This window comes from Apium graveolens, chromosome 10, assembly GCF_009905375.1.
Source record: "Apium graveolens cultivar Ventura chromosome 10, ASM990537v1, whole genome shotgun sequence".
In the NCBI taxonomy this organism is placed as follows: domain Eukaryota; kingdom Viridiplantae; phylum Streptophyta; class Magnoliopsida; order Apiales; family Apiaceae; genus Apium; species Apium graveolens.
The window spans coordinates 159,026,591-159,052,681 of NC_133656.1; the positions used below are offsets into that span (position 1 = coordinate 159,026,591).

The 26,091-nt window shown below is 35.5% G+C and overlaps 1 protein-coding gene across 1 annotated transcript in view; it reads right to left on the reverse strand.

The window, feature by feature from the left end:
- Positions 1-299: 299 nt before the first annotated feature.
- The window catches only part of LOC141691209 (uncharacterized), a 45,801-nt gene continuing 20,009 nt past the window's right edge, over positions 300-26,091 (reverse strand). Inside the window, exons 2-5 of the mRNA XM_074495947.1 lie at positions 2,709-2,897; positions 2,534-2,665; positions 1,296-1,840; positions 300-1,046 (exon numbers count right to left, since the gene is read on the reverse strand). Of these exons, the coding sequence (XP_074352048.1) occupies positions 366-1,046; positions 1,296-1,840; positions 2,534-2,665; positions 2,709-2,897 (1,547 nt within the window). The 3' untranslated portion in view covers positions 300-365. The remainder of the gene's footprint in view (positions 1,047-1,295; positions 1,841-2,533; positions 2,666-2,708; positions 2,898-26,091) is intronic.

Here is a 26,091-nt window from a genome sequence, read left to right on the forward strand (position 1 = left end):
ATACTTGAATTAAAGTGTCCTTCCAGAAACATCTAGCTTATACTTTTAACAAGTCTCCCTTACCAATTTCATCAAGCCTAACTCCCAACTTACCCATTTTTTTAACTAACTGCAGAAGTTCCCTAAAATTTTAAGACAAGGCTTCTTGGTTTCATGAAATCAAAAGAGTGGAGATAAGGAGGTTCAAGTGTAAAGACACATGCAAAGGGAAAAATTAAAACATACTCTGTTGACACCGAAATTTGTATTATTATATGATTCTTACAATGTCCTGGAAATAGATTGAACATCATATCATAAAAAGATTTAAAAATACACCAAACAGTTCAATATAACAATGGGCGATCTAGCTCTCACTTCACACTTCACACTTCATGCATCATTTCTTGTTTACGATCATATCTCCACTTGATCAATAGACCAATAACCACGAGAAGGAAGAAAAAGCAAGAGATGACAATGACAGTATAGGCCAGGGCTCGTGAGTGGGATAACACTACATATGTTCCAGTAATAAAAGTCAACATCATGGCAATAACTGAAACAATGTTGAGGACAGTTGATGCATCATTGAGTTTTGAAACACTGCGGGGATCTTCATACATAGATGCAATGAAGTATAGAAACAAAGAAGATGTCGATAGAAGCAGAGCTAACGCATCTGACACCATAAATGCAATGAAAGATTTCTTTTCGGAAAGTATTACCATTCCTTTCAGGTCTCCATCTTGATTGTATCCTCCTGGCATTGTAAATCCCACTGTAAAAGTTACAGTAGTTATGAGTGCCGTGACTATTATCTGAGTGTTGGTCCTTTGCCTGTACCGATCAAGCTCATCCTTCATCTGTATCAGATTTTCTTTCATCAACAATTTCTTGGCTTTCTTAAATTCATTGTCCTTTGTAGTCCTTTTACTAGGGGGAACTAAACTTTCCAGCATTTTCGATTTCTTCTCCATGCTTCCTCGCCAAAACCTGAAGTACTGCCAAATAATTTTGGGGTGCTGATCCGCTTGGAAATCATCAAGTGCTTTCTTAATTTTAACCTATAAATGGAAGGAAGTAGATTAATTAGATATCAAATACTCACTATCTTGGTTTGAAAACATATAATATGTAGATAATCAGAGGAAAAAAACTTACATTATAGGTTACTTAAAATCAATATCATGAGTTTGTCCAAATAATTCTAATAATTTCTTGCTTAAATATTTTGTTTTCTGAAAGAGAGATGGAATCAGATACTTGATTAGGTGAAGATAAGAATGAAACTATTGATTGATTCAAACACGTACCTGATCGGCAATAATTTGGTCTTTGAAATATAACATGTCGAAAGAAGTCCAATATTGTCCGTTTTTAACCATTCTATCAATCTCCTTATGTTTTATTAGTTCCGGAACAAAACAACCATCACGGATAAGCAGATGAAGTGGTGTATCGCCATTGACGTCCTGCTGATTTAGCATCTTGTCAATATGTTCTTCTGGACACTTCTTTATAACATGCACTATCATCTCTTTTTTGCTTGAAAGTACAGCCAAGTGCAGTATATTTTGATGAGTAATGCTATCAGCAGCAACATATAAGTCAGCCGGTAATAATTCCATAAGTTTAATCAACGTACAAGTGTATCCTTCTTTAGCTGCCACATGAAGTGGTGTTGGTACCCACCATATTTGGTTGGCAGATAGGTATTCTTGGGGTTTATATCCAATATGTGTTGCTTCAAGTATTGAATAAAAATCGTAATATGCGGCATAGTGTAGTGGCGTCCAATATTCAGAATCAGCCTTGCTTACAATCTCGTCGTCTTGTCTCAACAGTCTAAATACAGATTCTGCCAGAAAATTCAAATTTTTCCACATAATAATTTGTCATTATATAGTTAGTAAGATTTCGAACCCTACCCCTTAGTATTTTTCTGTTATTTTCGTTCACTCCTAGAGCTAGGATATTTATTCTTTTAATACATTAGTCAATATCTAAATGATTTGCAAACAAGGGTACGTGCAGTACTTGAGTTCATATATCTCTCTGCGAGGGGTCAATACTTCGACTCCTGGTGTGAATAAGTTAGCAAAAATGAGAAAATTACATTTTGCACCCTTAAATTTGGCCAAAAATCAATTTAATATACCTACTTTTAAAAATTGCAGTTTGCATCCATTTTCTTTGAAATTTGATCCATTTTGTTCCTTTTTTGTCAAATTTTGTCAATATTTTAGCTCAAAATATTATCTTTAACAACATATATAATCTATTCGTGAAGAGAAAAGATGCAAAATATTGTAGGAGACACCAATTAAGGCTAAAAATTTAGGCAAAAAAAGTGCATGTTTAATCGAATTTCAAAATAGGGAGATGCAAACTGCAATTTCTGAAAATAGATATACAAAATTTAGTTTTGGCCAAATTTAAATGGTGCAAAATACAATTCTCTCAAAAAATATATATAAAAGTTTTTACCGTATTTATTTTCTCCAAAATACTTTTGTATTAACTAAGATCCATACAAGTTGGGGTACCTTACCTTCATCGCGCTTTATAATAGCCGTATGCAGAGCAGTTTGATCTGCATGTCCAATGTTCTTGCTGGCTTCGTAACTTTTTATGATGATCTGGTTAATCTTATATGTTAACCCTGTTTCCAGCTTTTCAGCAGCTGGGGAGATAATTAAAGACTTGAGATCTTTACTTTTTCTTACATTTATACGCGGGGTCCTCAGCTAATATTGTCGTCACCGCATCTGGATTATGTTTTCGAACTGATAGACTCAAGACATCGTCATAGTTTTGGTCGGTGATGTCAAATATTGCATCGAAACCGGAATATATTTCCTTATTCTTTCTGCGTGCAGCTATTAAGTATGAAGTCAAATATCCCCATCTTCCTTCTGCAGGAGAAGTGCATGACTTAATTATACTTTGAAACTAAACAGTTGTGTAAGTAAATATAATATAAAATTTATTTATATATCAGTATTTTCTAAATATTTAGTTTACATATAATTTTCATATATTTTAATTTAATTTACTAATACTATGTACATAAATTAGAGTATAATTACAACATATTAACAATCAACTCAAATTTTTATTTAGAAGGTAATTTGATATTTGTAATATTATATACACCACACAACACAAAACCATAATTTGTAATCATAACTTATAGATATATATTAGAATTTTTATATATGAGCATGTATGGGATCGAAATTATATGTCACTTATGACTTATAAGTCCGTAACAACTTATCGACGAATGTTTATCGACTCAATTTATAAGTCGAATTTACAACTTATAAGCTAATAAGTTGCATGTTAATAACGACGTATTTTTTCTTAACTTATTTAGATTTTTATCTTTTTTATTAACTTTAGTTTTAAAATGTATGTTTTTAAATATTAATCTAATTTAAAAGTCATGAATTAAGATGACTATATATTAAAAATTATTTATTTTAGTTCATTTAAATAAAAATATTTTAACTTATAAATATAATTATCCAAACACATTATGTAACTTATACATATTTATCTACTTATCACTTATAAGTCACTTATTCATTTTAAGTTAAGTTACTTATTTTAAGATGTTAGATATATTTGATAATGTCATGGCTAATATGATTTATGTTTAGTTTTCAGATCTTACTTAACAGGACAAATCAATACTTAACAGTGAATCAGTACTTATACTGGAAGTCAGGACTTAAGGATATCAGTACTTATATTATCAGGAGATAATCATCAGACGTTGAATATCAGAACTTAAGTACTGAAGGACGATTAGATAAGGAAAGTAGCTGATTAAAGGAAAGAAGATCGAGATAAATATAAGAAGAGATATGCATGAAGAAGGAGTTCCGTGAAGAATGGAATACTTGGAAGAAAAGATATCTGATTGATATATTTTAGGAAGCAGAATTATATTTCATATCAATTAGCGATTATCTTGTAACTGTGTAATATATAAACACAGACATAGGGTTTACATTATAAGTGTTATCATATTCGAGAAGATTATTCATTGTAACCCTAGCAGCTCTCGTGATATTTGTTCATCACTGAGAGGTAACAATTCCATACTGTAACAAAATTTATTGTTTCAATAAAGTTTGTTTTCTGTTACTTAAGATATTAAAGTTCGATTTGATTGTATTATACACTGTATTCACCCCCTCTACAGTGTGTGTGACCTAACAAGTGGTATCAGAGCCTATTTGTTAACACACATACAGTTAAAGATCCAAACACAATCATGTCTGACACAGAAACTCCAACTAAGCCTACCAAAACTGAAGAACCTCCAAAGACACAAATTCAAAGTCGGTATGAAACCATCAGAGTTCCCATACTGAGACCATCGGAATATGCCATATGGAAGGTGAGGATGACCATGTTTCTGGAAGCTACAGATCCAGAATATTTTGATAGAATCAAGGAAGGGCCTCACAAACCAACCAAGCTCGCTATTGCAGTTGCAGGTGAAGCAGCAAAAACCGTACCAAAGGAAAAAAGTGATTATACTGCTGAAGATATTGCATCAATTGCTAAGGATGCTAAGGTACGACAATTACTGCATAGTGCCATTGATAATGTAATGTCAAACAGGGTAATTAACTGCAAGACTGCTAAGGAGATATGGGATGCTCTGGAAACAAGGTGTCAGGGAACTGATACGATTAAAAAGAACAGGAAGACAATACTCACTCAAGAGTATGAACACTTTGATTCAAAGGCTAATGAATCATTGACTGATTTATACGATAGATTTGTCAAATTCTTGAATGATCTGTCACTTGTTAATAAGGAGTATGATCTTGAAGATTCAAACCTTAAATTCCTGTTAGCTCTTCCTGAATGTTGGGATTTGAAGGCAACAACAATAAGAGACAATTACAATCTTGATGAAACAACTCTTGATGAAATTTATGGAATGATCAAGACTCATGAACTTGAGATGGAACAAAGAAGCAAGAGAAAAGGAGGAAAGTCAAGAACAGTTGCTCTTAAGGCTGAAGAAGAATCCCCCAAGGCAGCTACCTCAAGGAAAGACAAGGATAAAGCTCTTTTCACAAAGTCTGATACTGAGTCATCAAGTTCTGAAAGTGATGATGACTCAGATTCTGAAAGCTTGCCTGAGACTGATGCAGATGAGAAGATGATGAAGCTGTGTGCTCTTATGGTGAAAGGGATTACAAAGATTGCATACAAGAAGTTCAGGAAGGGAAAGAAGTTTTCCAGGAAAGGCATAAGTTCTGATAAGAAGAATTTCAGAAGATCTGAAGGCAGAGGAGGAAAGTCTGATAGAGGAGATTATACCAATGTCAAATGCTATAACTGTGGTGAGAAATGCCACATATCTCCTGATTGCAAGAAGGTAAAGGGTGACAAAGGCAAGGCTCTTGTCACAAAGCAGAAAAGCTGGACAGACACCTCAGACTCTGAAAGTGAGGAGAACTATGCATTGATGGCAAATGCTGATAAAGAAAGTGCTGAGAGCAGTTCTGAAACTGCTGAAACAAAGGTACCTCAGACTACTTATGCTTTTCATAATGATGATATTAATGAGTTGAGAAGATATCTTAAAACCATGTTTGTTAGTTATAGAGATCAAACTTTAACATGTGAAAGATTAACTTCTGAAAATCTTGCTTTTAAGAAAAGAAATGATTTCTTAGAAAAAGAGTTAGTTATGTTCCATCAAACTCAGAAGGATAGAGATGATGCTCTTTATGTTAGGGATGAAGTGCTAAAAATGAATGAATCTCTAAAAACTGAGTTAGAAAAGGAAAGAGAGATAATCAGGACTTGGACTAACTCTGGAAGAACAACTCAAAATTTGCTAAGTAGTGAAAATTGGAAAGAGGGCTTATGTTATGGAGAGGATAAGAATGATAAAGGAACTGTAGAAATTAAGCCTGTTGTTAAGCAAAAGCCAAACTTAAAACCTGTTAAGTTTGTAACTGAAAAGTCTGATAATGATAAATCAGAAGTTAGAGAGGAATTAACTTCTGACAAACTAAAATATGAAAAGACAACTGAAGTAAACATAGGCTTAATGACAAAGAAGCAGCTTAAGAATAAGCTGAAAGAAGTTAAGAATGTAAACAAGGTAAAATCACCTAGGAAAAATAGGAATGGAAAGGAAGGTGTGAATAAAGGCAATGATTATAAACATGTTCCTGATGCTCCTAGGAAAACATGTCATAACTGTGAAAGTTCTAACCATCTGGCTTCTTTTTGCAGGAAGAATAAGAACATTAACTCCTTACCTTCAAAATCAGGAGTTAAGAGTCAGTCTGTTAGATATAAACCACAAAATCCTTATTTTCATTGTGGTAGTTTATGGCATTCCATTTATACTTGTAAGGAATATCATAGTTTGTACTATGATTATTATCAATTAAAACCTTCTTTGAAGAAAGTTTCCATTGTTCCTTCTAGTGTAAATTCTGATTTAAAGTCTGATAGTGTAAGTTCTGATAAGAAAACTGTTAACATAAACTCTGATGCTAAATCCGCTGCAAATGTTAACAAACTTAATAAGGCCAAAGGATCCAAGTAAGTCTGGGTCCTTAAAACTAATAATTAGTGGTCTTTGTGATTGCAGGGCAACAGGAAAAATATTCTAGTTCTGGACAGTGGATGTTCAGGACATATGACTAGAAAAAAGGCCCTGCTATCAGACTTTGTGGAGAAAGCTGGCCCAAGTGTTTCTTATGGAGATGGCAACATTGGAAAAATATTGGGATATGGCAATATCAATCTAGGGAATGTCATCATTAAAGAAGTAGCTATGGTCTCAGGACTTAAACACAATCTGCTGAGTATAAGTCAAATCTGTGACAGAGGTTATCAGTTGATTTCTTTGAAGAACACTGTGAAGTTGTGAGTAAATCTAAAGGCAAAGTTGTTCTGAAAGGATACAGGCGTGGTAACATTTATGAAGCTAAGCTTTCAACAAGTACTGATGGTTCTGCAATCTGTCTGATGAGTAGAGCATCAATTGAAGAAAGCTGGAATTGGCACAAGAAACTCTCTCATTTAAATTTCAACAATATAAATGAACTGGTCAAGAAAGATCCTGTGAGAGGACTGCCAAAGTCAGTATTTGCTCCTGATGGCCTTTGTGATTCTTGTCAGAAGGCCAAACAAAGAAAATCTTCATTCAAGAGCAAGACTGAATCATCAATTCTTGAGCCTTATCATCTACTACATGTTGATCTATTTGGTCCAGTAAATGTCATATCTATTGCAAAGAAGAAATATGCATTGGTCATAGTGGATGAGTTCACTAGATACACATGGGTATATTTCTTGCACACAAAAAGTGAAACTGCATCTATCTTGATTGATCATGTCAAACATCTGGATAAATTGGTCAAAAACTCTGTGAAAACCTTAAGGAGTGATAATGACACTGAGTTCAAGAATTTGATAATGGAAGAGTTCTGCAAAAACCATGGAATAAAGCAGGAATTTTGTGCTCCTGGAACTCCACAGCAAAATGGAGTTGTTGAAAGGAAGAATAGAACTCTCATTGAAGCTGCACATACAATGCTTGAAGAAGCAAAGCTTCCAACCTATTTCTGGGCTGAAGCTGTGCAGACTGCTTGTTTTACTCAAAATGCAACACTCATTAACAAGCAAGGAAAAACACCATATGAGATGGTGAAGAAAAAGAAGCCAAATCTGAAGTACTTTCATGTATTTGGATGCAAGTGTTTTGTTCTCAAGACTCATCCTGAACAGCTATCCAAGTTTGATCTAAAAGTTGATGAAGGAATCTTTGTTGGATATCCACTTTCCACAAAAGCCTTCAGAGTCTATAATTTGAGAACAAAAGTGGTCATGAAATCTATCAATATCTCATTTGATGACAAGAAGATTACTAGTCTTGAAGATTTTATTGATCATGATCAGCTGAGATTTGAAAATAAAGACTCAAATACTGATACTGAAAATCCTGACAGTCTAAGTCCTGATACTGATGGATTAAACTCTGATGTCATTGAAACTGTGGTGACTACGCCAAAGGAAGATGCACCTGTGCAGGGGGGCATACTCAAGATCTTACCACATCTCAAGAAACATCAGAACATACGTCTGGATCTTCAAGTTCTGATTCGTCAAGTTCTGATAAGCCAAGTTCTGATAGTGCTGAAAATCTAAATTCTGAAGAATCCAACTCAGAGAGCATAGTTTCAGGGGGAACATCAGAAAATGAAAATGAAGACAGCATGGATCATGGGGGAGCATCCAGTTCTAGAGAAAACCTTCCATCTGCAAGGAAGTGGACAAAATCACATACACCTGATTTGATAATTGGAAATCCTGATGCATGTGTCAGAACTAGAACAGGTACTTCAAACGAATGTCTTTACAATTCTTTTCTCTCTCAGACTGAACCAAAGAAAGTGGAAGAAGCTCTTCAAGATGCTGATTAGGTGCAAGCAATGCAGGAAGAGTTAAATGAATTTGAAAGAAACAAAGTCTGGACCCTAGTGCCAAGACCAAAGAATAGATCTGTTGTTGATACAAAGTGGGTATTCAGAAACAAAACTGACAGTGATGGCATAATTACAAGGAATAAGGCAAGGTTGGTTGCAAAAGGATATTCTCAACAAGAGGGAATTGATTATGATGAAACATTTGCACCAGTTGCTAGGTTAGAAGCCATAAGGATATTTTTGGTTTATGCTGCTCACAAAAAGTTTACTGTCTTTCAAATGGATGTGAAAAGTGCTTTTCTCAATGGAGAATTGGAGGAGGAAGTATATGTTGAACAACCTCCAGGCTTTGTAGACTCCAAACATCCAGATTATGTCTACAGGCTTGATAAAGCACTTTATGGACTTAAGCAAGCTCCTAGAGCATGGTATGAGACTTTAACTCAGTTTCTTCTGGAAAGTGGATTCAACAGAGGAACAATAGACAAAATACTGTTCTACCTCAACCATGGAAATGACTTACTTCTGGTCCAGATTTATGTTGATGATATCATTTTTGGGTCTACAAATGACAGACTTTGCAAGAAGTTTGCCAAACTGATGCAGTCAAGGTATCAGATGAGTATGATGGGAGAACTTAGCTATTTTCTGGGCCTTCAAGTCAAGCAGAATGAAGAAGACACTTTTATTTGTCAAACTAAGTACACCAGAAATTTGCTGAAGAAATTTGGAATGCAAGATTGTTCAAGTGCATCCACTCCCATGGCCACTGCAACAAAACTGGATAAGGATACTGGTAAATCAGTAGATATTACTGATTACAGAGGTATGATTGGCTCTCTACTCTATCTAACTGCTAGTAGACCTGATATCATGTATGCAACCTGTCTTTGTGCAAGATTTCAAGCAGATCCAAGAGAACCTCATTTAACAGTTGTGAAAAGAATTTTTAAGTATCTTAAAGGAACAGCTGATCTGGGATTGTGGTATCCTAGAGAATCAGATTTTAAACTAATAGGTTACTCAGATGCAGATTTTGCAGGTTGCAAAATTGACAGGAAAAGCACAAGTGGAAGCTGCCAATTTCTTGGAGGCAGATTGGTTTCTTGGTTCAGCAAGAAACAAAAGTCAATTTCCACATCAACTGCAGAAGCAGAGTATATTGCTGCAGAAAGCTGTTGTGCACAGATTCTTTGGATGAAGAATCAATTACTGGATTATGGGTTAACATATTTCAAAATCCCTATTTACTGTGATAATCAAAGTGCTATTGATATGACAGGTAATCCGGTTCAACACTCTATGACAAAGCACATCAGCATCAGGTACCACTTCATAAGGGAACATGTGGATGAAGGTACAGTAGAATTGCACTTTGTTCCAACAGATCAACAACTAGCAGATATCTTCACAAAACCATTGTGTGAAGCCACTTTTACAAGATTGGTAAATGAACTTGGAATGGTTTTAGGTTCTTTCTCTAAATCTGCTTAGTCTTGTTATGTTATATCAGACTTTATGATCAGTATTTACAGAATTTACTCTCTTTGTGTATTCTGTGCTGAATTGACAAATGTGTTTAAGTACTGACTGTTGTCTGATATATGTTTCTAAACTCTGATAAGTGATATGTCTGTTTAAGTAACTATTCAATCCTATGAGGATAACTGTGCTAGATGCTGACCTAGTAGTCTTCAATAAACAAAGGATCCCATATAAGAAGTAATTAATTTTGTGGACATTAAATGACACAAGCAAATTCTGATAATTGAGCTTAGTTAAGTTTACTTTGTCTATCTTATTACTAAGTCACAAACTAGAATCATGCTACTCATCTGTTAAGTTCTGATGCTAGTAAATCTGTTGAATGCACTAAGTGCTGATAAACCTCACTTATCAAAAGAAAAAGCGAAAGGATCAAAGAATAAAATCAGGTACTCCTTTGAAATCTAGAGTAAAAATGTGGAAGGGACGACCCAAGTGCATTGCTGGTATTAAGTAAATATGCATTAGAAAAGCAAAATATTTTCTTGGTGACTTTTCACACTCTATGATTACTGGAGAAATACTCTGATAATAGCATAAATTCTGATAAGCAGTCGTGACTCACTTACACTGAGAAGCCACTGTGAAATGGAATTTAAAAAGATGCATAAAATTAGCACAAAATAGTTGAGGTGGACTCAAGCATGAACTCATTCAACAGTAGGTTTCAGAATAATGACAGCTCTTTAGCAAAGTTTTAGTTATGCCTTATTTCTAAGATGTAGTGAAGTGAATTAGACTTTACTCTTTGTTTGACATTCAGCTTAATGCACACACTAATCACTCCATATGAATGATGAAAATTACTGTGGTGATCTATGTTGTTTTAGATAAACAGTCATTGTGTCACATTGCACAAATTCTGAGGACAAGTTCTGGTTGCATGCTATGATGATTAAGTTCTGAAGAATATAACTCAGAACTTGTAGGAGGACTTACTAAGATAGGCATTCCTTTTTCGAGTTAAGAAATTATGTTCTGATGACTGTTAAGTTCTGATATAAGTCTAAGTTCTGATATTACAGTCTAATTCTTTACTGGACTTATCTGTGGATAAAATTTGATAACAGTCTCGGTTCAAACTAGAATATGTTGAAGTGGAAGATTAATAGTCACTATGGTTAGGGTTAATGGTACTCGTACTTGAACAGTCAATTTTTACTTGCTTCTTGTGCGCATTAAACCATGTTTTCTCTTTCCAATGAATGTTCTTCTTTTTTAAAGTCTGGGGAGACGAGGTAGAATTAATTCTACCTGTCAGCATTAAATTCCTTTGCGTCTCCTGACATTCTCTTGCCTATATAAGCAACCACTTCACATCAACCTTCCCATCAATTTTTTTTTCACAAACTCACCTTACCTTCATACTTTTTCTTTCAAAAACACCATGGTCAGATACAACATGTTTTTGAACTACGAAACCTTCAATATGGAGCTAAGTTGTGCCGATTAGCAGCAGGAATGGCACGTCACTGCCATTACTGATGAGATATGGGACTCTGTCCCACAGGAGGTACTCACCCACCTCCTGTTCTTCTATATGGACTACCATCGCCATCTGGAGCGATTGGAGGAGGAAAGGCTGGAAGCTCTCCGCCAGCAAGAGCGAATCATTCGACTCGCCATTCTGTTTGTCGAGAGTAGGAAGAAGAAATGATTTATTTTCTTCTTCCTGTTTTTCTTCATCATCAGCCTTGCCCTGCTTCTTGAGCTAGGACTAAGGCTGTTGATGTTAGGTTTAGCAGCTTAGGGAAATCTTGTATAAATTCTGATGTAATTTCAATTTCATGAATGTATTCTCTTGATATATTAATGAAATTTGTTTTTGTTTCAAGATTTTGTCTCTGAGATATTTTGTAATGCATTGATAAATCCTGATAAATATTCATATTCTGATGACTATATAAATTCTGTTTTAATTTAAGTTCTGATTTTCCCTTATCAGTACTTACTCATCTGATTTATCCTGGTCATTTTCACTTGATTTATTTTCAGAATATTAATGATGCAGTGAAAAATAATTAAATAAATGGGAACGGTTTCAATTTTAAATTAAAACTGTTTCACCTTGATTAATGGAATATCTGGGTAAGTGGAATGGTTTTTTCCTTGAAAAACGGCAAGTGGGTAAGTAATGATTACTGTTTTCTCGAGCCCAGTAACTATCCGTTATTACTGCATGTCTGACAGGTGTCCAACGGTACCATTTTTTTCAGAGTATAAGTAAGAAAGAGAGAGGATTTTTTTTAATCTTTTATTTCCCTTCATATTTTTTTCTCTCCTTGCTTTTACTCTCTTTCTTCTTCTCACGTTGGTTTTTCATACAGACATTTTACCAAACACCTAACAGGCACTCTTAAATCTCAATTTTTCACATGGCACCTAACGATTTAATCATTGATGGAGCTAAATTTGTTCCAAACAACTATGCTGCAATTCTTGATCATGCTGAAACTCCATCTGAATTGCATTTTATGCAAGATCTTCTTGCACACAGTGAGATTGGGTATGCATTGACCCAGCCTTCAGTCTTTTCGAGCCAACAAGTTCTGACATTTTGGCGGACTGGGCACTTTGATAATGGTGGTATACATGGCACTCCTAGTATTGTTTTCGAAGTGGGTGATTCTTCATATGCAGTTACTCCTGGTACAATACGCAGGGCTCTACATCTCCCAGAAGGATGTACCTTTTCAATTCCAGAGGAATCAGCTCTTTAGGAGTTAATGGCCAATTTGGGGTATGAACAGAGTTTGGCAAAACTTGGGCAGTTGAAACGGGCTCATATCAGAAGAGAATGGAGCTTCTTCTTCGACTTCATCACTAAAGCTTTTGGAAACAAGTGTTCGAATTTTGATGCTATCCCAATTATGAGTCAGCACATCGGGTATGCTGTTATAAACCAAACTCATTTTGATTTTGCAACTGCTATAATTGGTTTTATTGGGGATAGGATGACAGAGGATAGGAATGTTGTTTACTTTACTAGATTCTGTCAACTTATATATACTTTTTGTACTGATGAACCTCAATTAGTCAGTTCCTCAACTCCACCTTTTAAGGTTGCAAAACGCTACTTTAATGACCTAATAAATGCTGATACTAAGAAATCAGTGGTTAGACCTTTACAGATTCCTCAGTCTGTAAAACAGATCTTAGTAAATGCTGATCCTGATACTTATAGATCTGTTTATTCTGATGTCCAACCAACAACAACCACCCAAACATCACAACAACCATCAGCACCTACCACTCATTCTACTCAACCTACCCTCAGGAAATATCTCAAATCCTATCTCTCCACTTCACAGACAGTTCAACCCTCATCCTCAGCACCTACTGTGAAGCCTTCATCTTCCACACCTAAGAGGACAAAGACTGTTCCTCAAACACTTCAGAAGAAAAGGAAGATTACTTTGAGAGATGAATCTGATACTAAGGAACAGATTCCTTCTTCAGAACCTGTTGTTGATGAAGCTGAGAAAGAGACTTCTCAGAAGGATTCTGGAATTGGGGGATCTAGGCTTCTCAAGAGGCTTAGAAGAATGACAGTTCCTGAAACTCCCAAGGAATCCATATCTACAAAGAGATACAAGAAACAGAGGGCAAATAGGCCAGTTTCAGATGATGAAGAGGAAGCAGCTAAGGAAGGGGATCAGGAATCTCTGATCTCACAAGAAAAGAAATTTGCTAAAGTTACTTCTTCTCCATCAACTCCATCTAAGGAAGCTGTTTCTGAAAGGTCAACACACCATCTGTATCTCCTGTTGATCCAGGCACAAGTGCTGATATTGATGTTCTAAACTTGGTTGTGCCTGAAGTAATTCTCTTAGAAGCTCCAACAGCAACTAATCCTTCAACAACACCTGTTATTGATGATGTTCAAACTCCAGAGTTATCTACAACACCTTCTCTAAATCTAGATGCTGATGATCAGACTTTAGGTGAGCATCAGGATATGGCTGTTGATCAGAACTTAGAACCAGATCAGCAATTCGAGGATGCTGAAGCCTCCATTTCTACTCACACTGTTGTTTTATCAGAAGATACTGATTCTGTAAGTTCTGATGCTGCAAATGCTAGAGATACTGGTGATGCTGCTCCAAATGCAGATGCTGATGCAGTAGGTCCTTCAGGACATACTCCTCAACAAACTACTCTTAAGTCTGAACTTGTTAAGAAGTTTGTTACCAGAGAAGCACCAGTGCCTTGGAGTGAAACTCCTGTCGGACAGGAGTGGACTAAGGAATGGAATTCAGTTTCCTGTGTTCCAACTGAAAAGCATCTTGCTGAGCACTTGACTAAAGCTGATGAAATGTTAAATTCTGATGATTTCAAAACCCAGCTTAGAGTCACTGCATTGAGTACTAAACATCTACAAGGTCTTCATTCAACTACTCATGCAGAGCTACACAAGATTCAGGAAGAATTTATCAAACAGGAACAAGTTCAAAAGATTGATAAGAAAAAGTTCTTCCAACCTACCTTTGACAGGATTGCTTATATTGAGAAGACTCAAGATAATCAACAAGCTCAGATTGATGATATTCTGAAAAATCAAGCTTCTCAGCAATCACAACTTAATGAGATCCAAGCCTCAGTGGAATTGCTTGTCTCTCTTCTACTACCTGCTGATGCCAAAAAGGGGGAGAAAGTAATTAAGTCCAAATGCAAGACTGACAAGACACTGAAAGGGAAGGATGATGAAAAGGATGATCTAGGAAACTCTGGAATGGGTAGAGGTCATAGTCAAGGTAGAGGTTTCACATCAAGAAAAGTTAAAATCACAAGTCACAGGACAAGTTCTGATACTGGGAAAAGAATAAGTTCTGCTACTGGTAAAAGGATAAGTTCTGATGAACTTTTAGATCTTGATGAGGAAATGTCAAGACAGTTATTTCTTCAGGAAAATCCAGGAATGGACTTGGAGAGTTTAATGGAAGAAGAAGCCAGATTTAAATCAGAGAAAGTCACATCTAAATCTGAAGTTTCTGGTAAAAAGCCACTTCCAAAACTCAAAGGCATTGTGATCAAAGAAAGGACACATACTGAGACAACATTGGCTAAATCACAACCGCAGATAGATCCAAGATCCAAGGGTAAAGAAAAGGTTGGTGAACCTATCAAGGTTTATGTGCCTCCTGAGGATGAAGAAATTACTGATGAAAAGGATGATCTTGCTCTGACTTCAAGAAAAGTTCTTAAAACAACCTCTGACATGGCTCAAGTTGTTCAGAGTCAAGAAACTGTAAGTTCTGATATTCAGAAGAAGCAAGTAACCTCTGACATAGCTCAAGTTAACTTGATATCAGAAGATAGACCAAAGAAACTCCTACCAGGATTCACTAAAGCAAAACAGACTCAAACTTTGAAGACTACTGCAAGTGGTTTTGAAGCTAGAGTAGTTACTGGAAAGGAAGCAAGAGATAAAACTGGATTGGGAAGTGCTGATGAAAGAAGAATACATAACACTACCAATGATCCAACTTCCTTGAGTGAACCAGGTATTGGAGCAACTCCTGAGAGATTGAATCAACTGGAATCTGTACAAATGGTTTATCATACCTACTTGAAAGAATACATCTTGTTGTATTCATGACAGATGGTAGGGTTTATCATATAAGGCAAAATGTCATTCCATTGAAGTATTTTGAAGAATTGGAGCATTAACTATTCTTACTTCAAGTGGATGATAGATTGATAGGAACTACTGCAAACTATTTGAAGGATCAGATTCAGAGACAGAAAAGACTTTATTCTGTTAAGTCTGACAGCACATATGTTCCAAAGTACAGAGATCACAAGGGTGATATAGTTGAAATGAAGCCCAATTCTGCTCAAATTATAACTACCTTTCTAGGGTACAGGGCTGTGGAATTCAATCTTGAGTCTGATAAAGCTTATTTGATCAGACTGGATCAGGATATAAGAAAAGCAAAGATTAATGATCTCAGGGATGCAATCTTTCAAATTGGTGAAGATACCGCAGAGCTTAAAGATGCCAAAAGGAGAATTATTGATGAACTTAGATATGCTGAGAGATGTGTGTTGAAGAACTATCTCAGAACAACTCCTGACATCAGAGAGATCAGAAGATGAAGCCAAGTCAAAGATCTACAACTGCTTGAATTCTGATATTTGTACAGACTGAAGTTGTTATCAGAAGTTAAATATTGGTAAAGCTTTAAGGACTGTAAGTTGTAGTTATCTAGTCTAATTCTCATGCATTTGTACTTAATGTTTTTGACATCATCAAATATCTGTTAAACTTGTATATTATGCTAATTTACAAGTTGGGGGAGATTGTTAGATATATTTGATAATGTCATGGCTAATATGATTTATGTTTAGTTTTCAGATCTTACTTAACATGACAAATCAGTACTTAACTGGGAATCAGTACTTATACTGGAAGTCAGGACTTAAGGATATCATTACTTATATTATCAGGAGATAATCATCAGACGTTGGATATCAGAACTTAAGTACTGAAGGACGATTAGATAAGGAAAGTAGCTGATTAAAGGAAAGAAGATCGAGATAAACATAAGAAGAGATATGCATGAAGAAGGAGTTTCGTGAAGAATGGAATACTTGGAAGAAAAGATATCTGATTGATATATTTTAGGAAGCAGAATTATATTCCATATCAATTAGCGATTATCTTGTAACTGTGTAGTATATAAACACAGACATAGGGTTTACACTATAAGTGTTATCATATTCGAGAAGATTATTCATTGTAACCCTAGCAGCTCTCGTGATATTTGTTCATCACTGAGAGGTAACAGTTTCATACTGTAACAGAGTTTATTGTTTCAATAAAGTTTGTTTTCTGTTACTTAAGATATTAAAGTTCGATTTGATTGTATTATACACTGTATTCACCCCCTCTACAGTGTGTGTGACCTAACATAAGATTTCTTAAACGGGCACGTTATTATATAACGGTCCGGTTTGATTTAAACGGTTTTAATTTATTGGAAACCATAACCAAACCATTTATGAGTAAACGGTTCGGTTAACCGAATCATTAAAAACGGTTTTAACGGTTTCAGTTTTTTTTGTTCAGATTGCTATAGTTCGGTCCGGATTCACGGTTTGACGGATTTTTTGAACACCCCTAATGTATACCCTTGATTATTGTACTCACTTCGTTTCAAATTACATGTCTTTTTGAAGAAAATCACGCGAGTCCACCTATCTCAAATTATTACTTTCAATATAAGTTTATGGTTCCAAAGTCGACTCTAGTCCACATATCTCAAATTTATGTTTCCAAGATTAATTCATATATTACATTCATTTAATACAATTAATATATTTTTTTATCAACTTCCACTTTTTAATATGTGTGATTTTTAAAGTGCACATGTAATTTAAAATAAAGGGAATATTAAATATTGAGTTAATTAGATGTGTGTGTATTAGTTACGAAGTCAAACATTGAAAATAGAAATATATAGGTAAAAATGAAAAGACCTGATAAAAAGTGTATTGAAACAAAAATGAGACAACTATTCAGGAATAAAATTTTTTTAGAAAGGACGGTAGGAGTAATATTTCCCGGAAGAGGCCAAAGTCTCACGGTGGAATCTTAATATAATTTGACAAAGTAATTTACATTTTAATTAAATCGATCTTAATTTATAAATTATTTAGTTCAGATATTATAACAATGAAAATGAAAAATGATACGACGAGTAAAAAGAAAAAAATATGACACTCAAATTAAAGTAACTTATCCTCGGAAACATTAAATTTTGGTGAGCATACACGGATTTTTTATAATATGTACATGGGTCTTCTGGGTGATACTTTTTTGTTTGAGCTTGTCAAGTTAATAATGATGGGCGCTTATTTACAAAAATTGTCATCAAATCAAAAGTGCATAAAAATTGAGTATTTAGATTGTGTGGCCGCTAGAAAAACCTGCATATAATTGCATACCTGGGTGAAATATGATGATAGCAGCGTGTAAAACAGTTGTAAAACCACGAGGACCATCTAAAGGTACACGACCCCTCCAAGATTCCGACCTACTAACGAGTATTCAATTTCCAAGTTATTATTGTTGAGTGCTAGGTGTAAGGCAGTGTCCTGAAAGCGATTAGGATGCCAAATAAAATTATCTAATAAACTTATTAGATGAGAGGGATGAATATCATCAGCTGAGTCCAGAAAAGCGGAAGATAATTGTTTAGCTGCTTCAACGAGGATCCAAATCACTTGGTAGTGTCCCCGTCTGGCGGCAAGGTGGAGTGCAGTTTCTTCATCACCATTCACCTTGAACAAAATATCTTCGTTTGCAAGCTTACTCTTAATGAATTCATTATGATCAGGATACATGGTAACAATATGATGAAGAGCTTGATAGTAAAGCTCTAGATCAGCATCAGCTAGCTTCTCCCAATCAACTATAGCATCCCTATCTCCGGCAGTAGCAGCTAGAGCCGGCCAAACGGTCGGGCCGACCGTGCCGGGCCGAATTTCCGGCGGTCCGGTTCATCAGCCAGTTAATTCATGAACGGCCCGTAAAGCTACAAGAACCGAGCCGTGCCGTGCCGATTTGACGGAAAGTTAACTCTTGAACGGCTCGCGAATCAGGCAATTTTAGCGGTCCGCCGAGTTTGGCGGTTCGCGAATCAGGCGAATAACCGCGTGATGTGTTGATTTGTGGTTTCTATTTTTATTTTACATTTTTTATATTGAATTTTTTTTGACAGTGATCACACTTCAATTTTTAATTTTTTAACTTTGTATAAACCGACTTAGGCTTTTTCAATTTTTAACATTTTAACATTTCAACATTTTTATTTGATTAAATAAGTGACTAGTTTATTTTTAAAAACATTTTTTTTGTATCTTCAATTTTTCTTTTTAAAATTGTATTTTTTTCGAATTTATAAAACTAACATGTTTATAATGAAAAGAGGACGGTACCTCTATAAATTTAATTAATTAAAAAAATGTTACAATTGATTTGAGAGGACTCCTCTCTAAAAAATGGAACAAACTGTGTTTGCATTTTAAATAAAATACAAAACATATGCATCTAAATATCTCTAAAATATTCACAGCATTCCATATTTTAATATGATTGAACACAAATTAATGTAAAAAAAAAGGTAAAATTGAAATATGATCAAATATTTTATAGTAGTGTAAGTGTGTAACTAGTGTTTACTTATTTATTTAAATACTGAAATGTGCTTTTCTTTCCAGTTTATACTATTCAAATTAATTCACTTTCAACAAACTACATTCTATTATATCAAGTTATCTGAATGTGCCGAATAACGTGCCGAATAACGGGCCGAATAACGACTAATCCGGTTCTTATTCATTTACGAATCACACGGGCCGGTTCGCGTGCCGTGCCGGTCCGTTCGCGGTTTCTGTACTCCTGATTCGTGTTCGGTTCGCCTCTAAAACCGGTTAGTGCCGAATAATTAGCCAGCACGCAACGAGCCGAGTCAAGCGAGTTTTAGGCGAGCCGGTTCACGGGCGGGCTGACTCAAACCGGCCGTTTGGCCACCTCTAGTAGCAGCTGCATACGTCGATTCACCATCATCCATATTATATTATATTATATTATTGTACGGGGACTGGCTAGCTATGAGTATGTGTGTGACTCTGAATGGATCGACTCACTCAAGAAATCAATGAATTGATCAAGCTTTTGATCACTTGCGTGTGTCTAAATGTGTTTATGTAAATGTACAAACGGTTGACTGACACATTATTGTTTGCACAGGAACAGGTTACCTCAGAACTATAAACCAGATCTGTCATCAAAGACAACCTGTGAACTTGCATCTCACCCAAAGAATATCCTCTTCTTTTTTTTTTCTTTTGCTTATTCACCCAAAGAATATCTTTAGAAAAATTATCTTTAAATTTTTTTTTCCGCAAAAATATGATTATTTTAAAATCTTTGCAAAACACTCCACTAACAAAATAGTATCCGATAAGGAGTATTATGCGGGGACTCCATTGAAACTGATGTATCATATTCTATTCAGGACCGCATATTTCAATATGGGTATTCTGGTGAAGGAACCTTCAAAAAAAGTTATTTTGATCATTTTTTATTAAAATATTACTTAATTTTGTCATATTTATGTTGGTGTAAATACATAAATATGACGTGAAATTATAACACAAAACAGAAAATTAATTTTGCATTTTGTCCAGGCCAAATTTGAGGCGTAGGTGACCAATAACAATCACTTTGACAACCGTTATGCTATTTTTTTTACATGACCAATATCAACAAGCGTCTTAATGTCACTTGATTTAACTACGTATTTTTTTTATCGAAAACTCTACCATGACTATAAACTAGCTTGTCATTTAAAATTCATTTACCTGAATTGTGTTAGAAAAATTGGATTTTAGATCATAATTTTATTATGTTATTGATTATAATCCTAAATCTAATGATTGAAAGTTGTTCCATGATATGTGAACTTAAACTTTCAAGTATGGTTTTATAAATTTTTTTTAATGAAATTCATGGAGAACTAGAGTTAAACTTAGTGGTTTGAAAGAGCTTAAAAAATGAGAATGTGTTTTGTCCTACACTGAAAATAAATAAAGGGGGTATTGGCTCTATATAGTATCACACACATAGGTAGTATACAACTACTAAGGTGTGTGATGGTTGTTAGGAATATATGTGCATTAGTTTGATGATATGTTTAACAAAACACTTAAGTAGAAGTTTAGTGTTTGCAGCCTCAACGGATAAGACCATCTTGGCTATCCGTTGATGGTGCAGCTTTACTTAGAAATAAGTCTAGTGTTGTAGCACATTTCAGTCTCTGTATTTAAGATATAATTCTTAGAAGTTGAGAGAAAATATAAGTCATGTTGACTACCAGAAGATATGCAAATAGGAAGGCCAATTGTAAATATTTCATGCCTTGTAATTTTGTATAAATGAAGTGGTATCAACGGATATCTTAAAGACCTTCAACGGATGAGAAACAAAGCTTCAACGGATGTCTCTAAAGCTTCAACGGATAGAGCTTCAACTGCTAACACATCAACGGATAAAGCCATCAACGGATGAAGGCTTCAACGGATGTTCTGTTAAATAGCAGTTGATAAGTGGTAGTTGTAACAGCAGACAGAGGCACATGGGTTGTCAGAGATAACTGAAATGTGGAAGCCTAATTTCAGGAACATCAGAAAAAGCAGCCGTTCTACTCTAGTACAAAGAGGCAATAGTCAACAAAGTACTTGAGTGATATGGAGAAGAAACAAGTGGAGAACTTATTTTATTATTGTATTTTTATCTTTGTCTTTACTTGTACACTTGGTGATATATAAACCAAGTAGCAGCTAGTAATTAGAAGGAAATTTTTTTCCAGTGCTGTTTAGAAAAATCTTGAGAGAAAAATTATCTAGTTTGTACTAGGATGCAGCTGTGATCAACATCCTGAATCACAGATTTTCTGAAATACCATCTCTGGTGGAACAACAATCCACCAGAAAAGTTTTTAAGGCCTGTTGTGTTCTTTACATTAGTGCTTGAATATATATCTATCTGTATTAGCTTAAAGCAATTCACACACTTGTTTATCTTGAACACAAAGCCTTTAAAACTGCTCAAAACTTGAAAAAGTTTTGAGATTTACATTCAACCCCCCTTCTGTAAATCTCATTGTTAGTCCACTAGGAATAACAATTGGTATCAGAGCAAGCTCTTGACACACAAAGAGTTTAAAGATCTTGGAAACTAACAAAGATGAGTAAGAAGGATATTGGAGTAAAAATCCCAGTTCTTGACAAAGACAGTTATCACCATTGGAAGGTGAAAATGCACCTTCATCTACTCTCCCAAGATGAAGGTTATGTAAACTGCATTGAGAATGGTCCTCACATTCCCCACAAAGTAGCCACAGTTGCTACGGCCACAATTGCTGTTGGTCAATCCATTCCAAAACCTAGAGCAGAATGGACAATGGAAGACACAGAAGAAGTCCACAAGGATAAGAAGGCTATGAACATTTTGTTTAATGGTCTTGACAAGGATATGTTTGATAATGTGATAAATTGCACAACTGCCAAAGAGGTTTGGGACACAGTTCAGCTACTGTGTGAAGGTACAGAACAAGTAAAAGAAAACAAAATGCAGCTTCTCATTCAACAGTATGAGTATTTTCATTTTGAAGAAAATGAATCTTTAAATGACACATTCAATAGATTCCAAAAGCTGTTGAATGGACTGAAGCTGTATGGTAGAGTGTACCAGGTGAAGGATTCAAATCTTAAATTTTTAAGATCCTTGTCAAAGGAATGGAAACCCATGACTGTCTCCTTGAGAAACTCTCAAGATTATAAGGACTTCACTCTTGAAAGATTATATAGAATCTTGAAGACTTATGAACTAGAGCTGGAACAGGATGAGGTATTGGAGAAGGGAAGAAAGAAAGGAGGTTCAGTTGCCTTGGTAGCTGAAAATGAGAAAGAATGCAGACAAGAAACTGTGAGATCTACATCAAACTCCAAAGATGGCACAAGCAAATCAGAATCAAGCAAAGGTAAGGAGCAAGTTGCTGAGAATGAAGACAACTCCAGCCAAGATGACTCTGATGGTATTGATGAGCATCTTGCATTTCTGTCCAGGAGATTTGCAAAGATGAAATTTAGGAAAAACACTAGAGCCACTAAACCTCATAAGAACATGGTGGACAAATCCAAGTTCAAGTGTTTCAATTGTGGTATAAGTGGACACTTTACAAGTGAGTACAGAAAGCCAACTTCTGAAAAGAAGAAATTTGACCAAGTAGATTACAAAAAGAAATATTTTGATCTGCTCAAGCAAAAGGAGAGGGCTTTCATTACTCAAGAAAAAGACTGGGCAGCTGATGGAGAAGAAGAGGATGAAGATGTGGAATATGTCAACTTGGCTCTCATGGCTGATTCTGAGGAAAATGAAGTTAGTTCATCAAGCAACCAGGTAATCACTACTGATTTAACACAGCTTACTAAAGAAGAGTGCAATGATGCTTTTAATGACATGTCTACTGAATTGTATCATTTGCGTGTGTCTCTTAAATCACTTGCTAAAGAAAATAGTAGGATTAAAGAGAACAATCTGTTTTTAAGTAATAGAAATGCTGTGTTAGAAGATAAGTTGATTGACCTAGAGAAAACTAAGCTATATTGTATATCTGTTAAAAATGAACTAGCTGAATCTGTCAAGAAAGTAGAAATACTTTCCAATCAATTAGAGAGAGAGCAAGAGGTGATTAAAGCCTGGAAGACATCTAGGGATGTTAGTGCTCAAATTTCCAAAGTCCAAGGAATTGAATCATTCTGTGAGACTGCCTGGGATAAAAACAAAAAGAAACTGGAATTAATTGATGGGCTGTCAACGGATGTGGAATCAACGGATGATGAAAGTTATCCGTTGAAGGAAGAAAAGGAGCATCCGTTGAAGGTTCCTCAATTAAAACAGGCAGATGTTTCTAAAAGTGAAAATTTAAAGAAACTCAACAAAAAGTTTGGTTCACCTTCCAAGAACTTTGTCAAAGGAGAAGCAAGCACATCCAAAGATTTCAGTAAGGTGAATATAGGACACATGACCTTAGAACAGTTAAAGAATAGGCTCAAAGTGGTTGAGGATAAAAAGGAAACTAAAAGGAAATCTAATAGAAATGGGAAGGTAGGGGTTAACAAACATAACAATTACACACCTGATAAGTATGCTCCCAGAAAAAGCTGTGTGCATTGTAGTAGTGTTAATCATCTATCTGCTAATTGCAAATCTATTAAGAAAACTCCCATACCTGTACCCTCTTCCATGCCTAATATGTCTGCATCACCTCTGCATGCTATGCCTGTTATGTCTCAACAGAATCCTTATGCACATTTTGCAAACATGCCATATTTTAACAATCCTTATCTAGCTGCATTTAGTATGCCTCAAATGCCATACAATATGCCAATATGGAATAACATGCTTGCACAATCCATGTCTTATCAAATTCCAAATGTGCTAAATGATTCTGTGACTAACCCTACACCTCAACCAACTACATCTAAGATCAAGGTTGACTCAAAGTTACCTAAGTCTAAAGATGCAGGAGGAATGAAGTCTAGGAGAAAGGCTAACAAGAATGGACCCAAGGAAACTTGGGTACCAAAATCAACTTGATTGATTTTATGGTGTGCAGGGAAAAAGAAGAAATCTATGGTACTTGGACAGTGGCTGTTCAAAACACATGACAGGAGATTTCTCCCTGCTCACTGAGTTTAAGGAGAGAGCTGGCCCTAGCATAACCTTTGGAGATGACAACAAAGGGTTTACTATGGGATATGGATTGATTTCAACAGGGAATGTCATCATTGATGAAGTTGCATTAGTTGATGGTCTCAAGCACAACTTACTGAGTATCAGTCAACTATGTGATAGAGGGAATACAATTTCCTTCAATTCAGAAGCCTGTGTTGTCACCAGCAAGAAAGACAACAAAGTGGTTCTAACTGGAGTTAGAAAAGGGAATGTGTACTTAGCTGACTTCAACTCTACAGATGCAGAATCTATTACTTGTCTCTTCAGCAAAGCGAGTCCAGTTGAAAGTTGGCTATGGCACAAGAAGCTATCCCATTTGAATTTCAAGACAATGAATGATCTAGTCAAAAAGGACTTAGTTAGAGGAATTCCTCTAGTTGAATTCTCAAGGGATGGTTTGTGTGATGCTTGTCAGAAAGGCAAACAAAGGAAAGCATCATTCAAAAAGAAGCTTGAAACAACAATTGATGAACCATTACAGCTGCTGCATATGGATTTGTTTGGACCAGTCAATGTATTGTCAATTGCAAGAAAAAGATATTGCTTAGTGATTGTAGATGATTTCTCAAAGTTTTCATGGGTCTATTTTCTTGGATCAAAGGATGAAGCAAGTGAAATCATTATCAATCACATCAGGCAAGTCAATAATCATCCTGACTTGAAGGTTAGGAATATCAGGAGTGACAATGGAACTGAGTTCAAGAATTTGTCAATAAGGCTGTTCTGTGAAGAAAATGGAATCATGCATGAGTTCTCAGCTCCAAGAACACCTCAGCAAAATGGGGTAGTTGAAAGAAAGAACAGATCTTTGATTGAGGCTGCCAGAACAATGCTTGAAGAATCAAAGTTACCCACATATTTCTGGGCTGAAGCTGTTAATTGTGCCTGCTACACTCAGAATATTTCTTTGATCAATCAAGCTAAAGGCATGACTCCTTATCAGTTGTTCAAGAGAAGAAAACCAACTCTAAACTTTCTTCATGTCTTTGGATGTAAATGCTTTATACTGAGGAATCAATCTGACCATAAAGGAAAGTTTGATGCAAAGGCTGATGAAGGGATATTTGTTGGTTACTCAGCGGGAAAATCTTATAGGGTCTACAATCTAAGAACCAACATAGTTATGGAATCTGTGCATGTTGTGTTTGATGATAAAAAGATTGATGGACTAACAGATGAGGGACACCATGAGAGACTCAAATTTGACAACATTGAGATATATTATGATGATAGTGAAGAGGAGATTGATGGAGATGACACTTCAAAAGGGATTCAATATATGCCCTTGGATAATGCACAAAATTCTGCATCCGTTGATAGAGGCAATGCAGTATCCGTTGAAAGACATAGTGCATCATTCGTTTAAGTACAAAATGAAGCATCTGTTGATCATAGTTCATCAACGGATAATCGATTTACATCATCAGTTGATAGAACTCCAAATTCCCTGCAAAGAACCAACAACTCAGGGGGAGTTTCAACTAATCAACACTCTATCTCACATCATGACAATACTGAGGCCACCTCATCTAGAGCACATCTTCCACCCCAAAGGAAATGGACCAAGAATCATCCCTTTGAACTGATCATTGGTGATGCATCATCTAAAGTGCAAACAAGAAAAGCTACTCAAGATGAATGTCTGTATAGTAGTTTTCTATCTCAGGAGGAACCTAAGAAAGTGGAAGAAGCTTTATTGGATCCAGATTGGATATTAGCTATGCAGGAAGAGCTGAACCAATTTGAGAGAAACAAAGTTTGGAAGCTGGTACCCAA